Source organism: Crassostrea angulata, unplaced genomic scaffold (genome assembly GCF_025612915.1).
Source record: "Crassostrea angulata isolate pt1a10 unplaced genomic scaffold, ASM2561291v2 HiC_scaffold_310, whole genome shotgun sequence".
Classification (NCBI taxonomy): Eukaryota; Metazoa; Mollusca; class Bivalvia; order Ostreida; family Ostreidae; genus Magallana; species Magallana angulata.
The window spans coordinates 145,136-153,630 of NW_026441863.1; the positions used below are offsets into that span (position 1 = coordinate 145,136).

At 34.0% G+C, this 8,495-nt stretch overlaps 1 protein-coding gene across 1 annotated transcript; it reads left to right on the forward strand.

Moving 5' to 3' along the window:
* Window positions 1–1,623: 1,623 nt before the first annotated feature.
* On the forward strand, window positions 1,624–5,596 carry LOC128170095 (probable transcriptional regulatory protein HY04AAS1_0501; the record flags this gene model as incomplete). Its single annotated transcript, XM_052836070.1, is given in 4 exon segments — window positions 1,624–1,968; window positions 2,617–2,726; window positions 3,147–3,277; window positions 5,500–5,596. Coding segments are annotated over 4 exon segments (663 nt in total), but the record flags the coding sequence as incomplete, so codon positions are not given.
* Window positions 5,597–8,495: the final 2,899 nt, after the last annotated feature.

Here is an 8,495-nt window from a genome sequence, read left to right on the forward strand (position 1 = left end):
ATCATTTGAAACTTCAATTCAAGACCTTTCAGGAAATGACAAAAAAAATATAGGGTCCCGTGGCGTTTATAGGTCAAATTTGCAGTTGTTTACAACTTACAGCGATCGGCAGTAAATGTCACTCTACATAAAAAATCAACCCCCACCCCTACAATTTTTCCTAGTGTTGCTATATTCTTTAAAATATTCCCCCATTCCTTCATTTATTTTAAAAACTAATAATTTTACTACAAAATGAGAATTGTCACATACCTGAATTCAGCCAATCGCCTAACGCCTACCCATTCATTCCTTATTACAACGTTCTATAACTTTTCTCTGATGTAAACATCCGGGGGTTTGGTACTCTCATTCCTATATTTAGGTACAGCCCAAATGTAGATAACTAAGGAGTGAATATTGACAGGTATGCATTTTACAAACCAGTAAATGTTGCTTAATCTAAACTTTAAATAATAAAGTTCTAACCATTGTTTTCTTCGTCAACATTACGAAACGTGTTTAAACCGAATTTCCTCTAAATAATATATTCGGCACAAAGTTACTTTGGAGAAAAGAAAATTTGTTTGCAGACTAGAAGGTAATATTTTTAAAGATTTATTTCCAAAATTTTTCTGTGACCCTTCTATTACACTTTTCCCTCAGTATATCCAAAACTTCTTGAGGGTCAATCTTGCAAATTATATGCTTACAGTTAAACTTGCTGTATAACCAAAAGTTGTTGCATTTGATATACATTAATACAGATTTATTAAAAAAAAAATTACCTAATCCAAAAAAAAATATCTTTTGCACTTTATAAATTTATATCCCATTTGGGCTTTTATTGGTAAAATTGTTTTTATTGTCTGTGTTGTTCAAGATTTTCTATTACTGTATATCACGTTTTTTCCGCGTGTATTCAATTTCAGCTTTGTTCACGAAGATTTCCGAATCGCGGAAAATATATCGGCGTAAATTTGATACAAAGTGTTATTCTTATGATATAGTTCTCTCTTTCCTAATGAAGTAAACAGGTATGTAAAAGTACAATGAACTGTGTTCAGTAAGTTTAGAATAGAAATTGCGGGATTGGAAGCAAGCGCAAGATAATAGGTATGTAAGCCTCATAGTTTATTTAATAATCCATTGACAAGCTAATTAAAACGGTCGCTTTTCTTGCCTAAACCGATGTCTAATTATACCTGTGCTACTGGTATATGTAACAGTACATGATCTATTTATCTATGACTGTTTGCATCTCTGAAAATAATTATTGGATATTATTTAACATTAAGGAAATCGTGTAAATGGTTTGTCCGAATTTTTTATTATAATGAGCGGCAATTTAGATACTTTTACCCTCTTACTTCACAGGGTTAAACAATCTTGATTTATCTTTTCAGTATGACTTTGAAATAGTGAAAATTCGATTTGCGTAAATTTTATACACCGTTCTAGGTTCTGAATCGCGGAAAAAACATGACCCTGAAAAAAAAACGGATATACGGTATCTTTAAATTAAATATCAAATTTTTATTGCTGAATACTAACTTTACCTAAAGCTTTACTAGTTAAATTTATTAACCTCATTTCTCTTTTTTTATAGAATTTTTTCAACTTGTCTATTGATTTTGCAGATAGTGACTGTGATATTTTGAAAAATGGAATTAACATTGAGAACCTTACCTCGTGTTTTACACAAAACACAGACTGTGAGTTGCCGTAGAAACAGCCTGTGTCACACACGCCTCTTTCAAAATCGTGTGAATGAAAAGTCACTAGTTGCAGCTAGATTGAGCACAAAGTCAGATATTGTAACCGAGAGGACTCTGTTCCAAATGTTGCCTGTTGTTTACCGGCAGACAAACAGACATATGGCAGGGCACAGTAAATTTTCCAACATCAAACATCGGAAGGAGGCGCAGGACAGTAAAAAGTCAGCGCTGATGGGACAGTATGTCAAGCTAGCACAGTCAGCTGTAAAAAGTAAGTAGAGAGAAGCTTCCTGGATTGTATCATATATTGAAACTTCACATACTAGTAATTTTAAAAACTTTTAATTTATATTCTTAAAAAAATCTCTGCTGAGATAGGTGTTCGACACTCATAAAAAAAATCAATCAACCCATTTACAGCCCCCCCCCCCAAAAAAAATAATTCACACACTGTATATATATGATATGCACCTTTTAATTTTAATGTGTTTATTCATTGATTTTCATTAATAGATAAACTAGTTTTCAAGACCGAGACCTGGGCATTGAAAATAATCAAAATAAATATAAAAATATTTTATTACTTCTTTGGCTGGAAGTATTTGTTTTTATGAAAAGTGTGTTGGAAAACTTAAAATTTTAATTTGTTTACCATGTGAGCTAAAGTTGGTTAACTGTATTATATTTACATCCACCAAGTACATGTATGATTCATATAAGCTATGTAGAAACTGACAAGATTGAAATCTACTTGCCCCATTTTTTGATTGGTCGAAACTTTCCGCCACCTATTAAGAAAAATTGACGATTCATGTGGGTTTTGTATTTTTTTTGCAATGTCACCATCTTTGCATGAATCATTAATCAAGAAGGCAATTTATTGTTTAAATAGTTACATTTGGTGTTATTTCTGTTTCAGTGGGTGGGTCTACTGATCCCAAACTTAACCCCAAGCTGGCCCAGGTTATAGAGAGTGCAAAGAAGAGCAGCCTGGGTGTTGAAACCATAAAAAAACTACTTGAAAGAATGGTAGGAAGAACTTTGATTGAGATTTGCTGGATTTTGTAACATTAAAATTGATTTAATTTTCATGACCTACAAAATAAATAGGTAATTTACAATTTTACACCCTTCATGACATAAAACATATATAACTATATACATGTTCAGTACATGTATATGATTGATAGGAGATGAACCAATCTAATTAAAATTAGATCTTTGATCCGTGCTTTTAATGGATCTTTGATCCGTGCTTTTAATGGATCGCTAAACAACTTCTTTGTCATGTTTCAAACTTTGTGTACCGATCTATTTGCAGTGAATCAAAGATCCAATTTTGATTAGACTGGATATGAACAAGTCTCCCCTTCTCAACATCATCAAAGTAAATTAATATGATTTGAATAGAACATGTTAGCTACTTTTGAACTTTATTTTATTTGAAAGAAAAATAAAGAATACAAAGATATCATGATAGAAGTTTGTGGACCAGCCAACTCCATTTTCTTGGTTATGGTAGACGCAACGAACCAAGTGAGTGCTAGGACAGAGGTGAAAGCGGTAATGAGGAAACATCCGTAAGTTTGTGTGTTGATCAGGTAGAAATGGAAAAATTATCGGTATTAAAGTTTGTATGAGTTGTTAAAGCACCAATGTAGAAAGTTTTGTGCAATTCTGAATTATTTTAAGTCAAAGCCGATTGCTAGTTCAAATCTCTAAATAATGATGAATTTTACCGTAGACAATCTTCACTAGCCAAGGGTTTTTGGTCCACTCTGCTCCCCATTAATCCTTGGCAGATCTCATTACGAAATCTTGATGACAAGCTCCGTTTTATGATTGGCTGCAGCTGTGAGTAGCTGATCTATTCGCAGCATTTACAACAGGCGCTTGTCAATAAACGTTTAAAGAAACACACGTGTGATCTTTTGTAATATATTCCGTGCTTTTAACAAGTTGAGACACAAGTGCTTGAGTACAGTGCCTCCCAAACGATGGTCTAACCAGATTGCTCTAAAAAAACGATATAATTTACTGCATTGAACGGAGATTTACAAACTTGTCAAGGCTAGTGTGATAGTATGGGAAGTAAACATGGCGAAAGTAGCCTCGGAAGTTGCTTATCCCGTTAGTGTGTAAGTTCCTGCTTATGGCTACTGCTTTTAGATGTTCAATGAGCTGTATTTTATTAAATTTCTTTTGTCCGCAATATTCACGAAGATGATACCTGGTTTTATAGCATGAATGCTTTTATATATCGGCGACTTTTTCACTCCCAGTACATGTCCCTACAAATACTACAAATAAAACATTCCTTGCTTTCTTTAGGTTATATCTTCATTCCTATTTCAGGGATAGACATTAACTTTTCAGTTCACTTGCCTTTCGGGCAAGTGAACTGAAATTCTGACTTTCCCGAATATAAAAATTGGTAGCCCGAAATTACGCTGTAGTAAGAAGACAACACCACATTCCTTAATTTTGTTTGAGTAACTCACAAATATGATAACCAAGTACGTTCCATTTCGTAAGCTCAGTTGCTGGATAAAACATCGATGGACCATAATTTTTGGCATATTAAACCTTACTAACATTTAGTAACATGTCTTGTTTAATATTTGATGGATGCTTCTCCCCTAACAATTTATTAACAAAAAAGACCTTATAAAATAAGATCTTATAAATTCTGTGAGTAAGCAAATAAGGTAAAGTACAGTTTTATCAAAAGAATGTAACATATTCATGAGATGAGGGTATAATTTATTTGATTTAGCAGGGCACGTAGAATTAAATTTGATAATTGATTATGCGGAAATACTGGACAACATATTTCAAATCAAAACAGAGGCCTTTCCGAGTTTCCATATGCAAAGATGCATAGTGAAAGTTTATTTTTACGTTTTTTAAATTATTTTCACTAAATATTTCTATTAAAATTTTCTCTTGCCAGATCAGACAAGTAAGTTTATAATTTCACTTTCCAAAAATGACATTTTTACTTGCCCCAGGCAATTGGGCAACCGTTAATGTTGATCCCTGTATTTAATAGCATTATTAATTATGTTCTAAAACTCTCTAGTCAACATGTTTTTAAGTAGTGTTTATGCTGTAGCGTGTATGTAACCCGTTGTTTCATTCGATTAAAATGTAAAGTACATATGCAAGGGGCGCAACTCAAGCTGCTCACCACCACATCACCGAGTTTTTGTAATAAGATCTGCCAAGGGTATATGGGGAGCGGAGTGGACCGAAAACCCTTGGCTAGTGAAGATGACCATAGACAATCTAATATTATACAAAATAATTTGAACCAACACCATTAGCAAGTTAGCATTTCTTTAAGGAATAAGGAATCATTCTTTGAGTATTATGAGGTGATAATTTTGGTCGGGACGTGATCAAATCCAATAAAGCCCGAAGGGCTTTATGATAGATTTGATCACGTCCCGACCAAAATTATCACCTCATAATATTCAAAGAATGATTCCTTATTTATACTTATATCTATATAACTTTAAGCCATCGTACGATTAAATTTTTAAATATAAGAAAGCAAATAGCGTCATTTGAAGTAATGGGTTATATAGTACAAAATTGATACGTAGTGTTATCACAGGCAAAGACACTGAAAAATGTAAATATATATGAATAACTCTAACTTCTAAAGTTAGATATCAAAATACGCTAATAGTCTTGTTTATTTTAATAATCATCTCATGTCCATATTTACCACTGTGAGATCAGTATAATCTCTTTGATCATAATTCAGCTTTAATTTCATGCTATGATTTTAATACAGAGTGAAAGTCAGCAACTCCCCTTCCAGTTTGCACTTATTCAAGCAGCAGGGAATTTTGTACGTGACCCCTGACCCCGAACGCCCCAACCTTGACCTTTAGGGGATTGCCATAGAATGTGAGACTGAGGACATACCAAGGAAACAAATGAGGAAGGTCAAGAAGTGATCAAGGTTAGTCCTGGGTTCTTGTTAGCTAAGCCAAAAAAATTGTTTTGTTTCTTAGGCACCGTTGCTTCAGACCAAATGTTGTTGCAATGATTAATTTTACTGATAATTGGAAAGAAAAGAAAACTCAATTTTAGGCTTAAATATTAATTTATTTCCCTTTGCAATTCTTGCGATAGAAAAGTAAACCTGCCTAATTCATTAGATTTTAAACATTTTGTTCGAGATCCAATACATTAATTTTGTTTGTCTGGCCTAACCTAAACCGCCTCCCCACTCCTATTTTCAGAGAGGTATTTTTTAATAGAAAAATTAGATAGGAATAAATCAACTGAGCTTCCATGAATATCAATGATTTTGTAATATAGATATATAAAGTAAGATATTGACATTTAAGGGAAAAATGGCGAAATGAATAATCGGTTCTCTTTACTATTTAAGATTATAAATCTCTTCTTTCCCATTTTTAATTTGGGGGGAAGGGGGGGTGGTGGGTTAAAAAACTTAAAGTACACATCTTATACAACTTACATTATTATTATAAATGCAGATTTACTTCAAAGGAGGCATGTAGTCAACAAATTAACCATCACATCTACATTTTATTTTAAAAAATGATTTGTTTAGCTATTAACTATTATTAAGTAAAGAAAATTTCATTTATTTTCACTTTAAAATTTTAATGTTTCCCATATATCTTTATATAGAGCTCTTTTTTAAAAGGAGATTTATATAGTCTTAAAGGTCTTACGGAAGGAAATAGCCAATCAAACTGAACTTAGGAACTTAGTCAATTGTAGTTCCATATATAGAGAGAATTTCCTTTCTTTCTTCCTTTTTTGGCACCTTATTTTAGGCCAATAGTATTGATTTTGGACTAGGTGGCTAGGAGAATTATTACTCTAGTGGAATTGTCACACAAACTTCAATGGAACTATTTTTTTTAGATGCGCATGATGCAACTTCCTGGATGGTGCTGAGCCTGTTTGTCAACATGTGGAACCCACGTGCACTTTGGGGTAGGTATGTTTACTCTCAATTATCTCTCTTAGAAGCCGCATAAGGCGTTATTTTTCTGATCTAAAATTTTTCTTGAAGCATTTAACTATAATTTCTCTTTCATCAATTATATGCTGAGAGTATAGTTAATTAATTTAAAACTGAATTAAAGCTTTATAGTAACATATAGTGAAATTAATTCCTTGTGTTAGACCCTAAGAGAAACATTTGAACTGCATTTTTTTCCAATTTCAGGAGTTGTCTCCCTTGTGAAAGATCAACAATTGCGGATAAACAATGCGGGATGCTGTCTTGTCACCAACGGTGAAATTTGACACCTGTATACCATTATTTCTACCAATCGTCTCAGTCCTCTTTGTTGTTTACATCAGACAGGTAAGAAAATCAAGATACATGTAATTGTTTGCAAATATTTCAATAAGATAAACAATGAGAAAAAAAACATATTTACATGAGCAGAGCACCTCATAAAAGGACATGTCACATGTTACACACTATCATGATATCATCATTCACACATTACCATACATTCAGTGCACATTATTAAAATATAGCAATCATTATATGTAATACAAAATTCACATGACAGGTATAATATAACGAACATTTCATACATGCTAACTACACCCCCACCCCACCTACCCACAATAACACCCCCCCCCCCACACTTAGCTACTTCCTGTTTAACTTTGGATCTGTTAGTGATTTACTATAAGTGACTTTAGACTTTTTATCGAAGAGCTGATATCTTTTAGATCATTCTGTAAAATTTTCTTTGGAATTTATATTTTAATAGTTTTTGTTTCATTTTAAAGTAATTTTGCCTATTTTGCTGTTGTTTAAGATGATGGACCACTCTACTTCCTTTTACAACAGATTATTATGTCCCAAAGTCAGATTTATACAGTCTTTTAACAACCACATGTCTTCTTCTGTCATGCTTAATTCAAAATCACGAGGCAACACTGAAGAGTTCCACTTGTTGTTTTTTTAGTCTGCGTCAGGAGAAGGAATGAAGTTGGCAGGACTTTCCGCCCTGTCCTTGGTAGCAGCTGATGATGGATAGGACAGAGTTGACTTTTCATCAAAGGTAAGGAACTGGAGAAGTGTTTGAAGCAGTTTTTGTACTCGGTCCTGCATCTAAGCTTAAGTCCAGGGCAAATCTTCTCTGCATGGATTCTCTCATAGCTTTTGTACTTCCAGGAAACATTTGGCTGCTAAAAAGAGCCTTCGCAGTCTGTTTTCTTTGAGAGTCAAAGAAGTGGCGCAGGTCTTTGAGGTTTTCAATCATATGCCCTTGCTTTTCAGATGCACCGAAAGCAGCGGCACTATCTCAATCACTGGTGAAATGGGAAATGACGAGTGGACGGTCATCACTTTGCAGCTCACTGATGCATTCCGCAGCCGATCTCTTTTCGTCTCCAATGGTGGTCTCTGGAGGAATGGTTGCAGTGCAGTCTTCATGTCCTGGGCAGGTAACTTCCTTTCCCTTGGCTCTAAGATGGGTGCCTTTCTTGCACAGTTTATTGCCACAAAACACTGCCATAACAGTCTTCTTCTTGGTAACATTTTCACTTAAGGTGTATGTCACTTGTGTGGCAGCTTGGAATGGTGTTTTTCCGATCGCACTGAAGGTGGCATTGTTATAACGGGCATCTCTTTCCGCCCTTATAGGTGTATTGTCAAGTCCACATTTCTGAGTACTTCCGGTCACGTGATGGTGGTAGAGTGAGGGAAATTTGAGTGCTCCGCAAATTTTTTAAATTTTGTCACTTAAAAGCGTTAAATAGCTTCCAAAAAATTTCAAACTG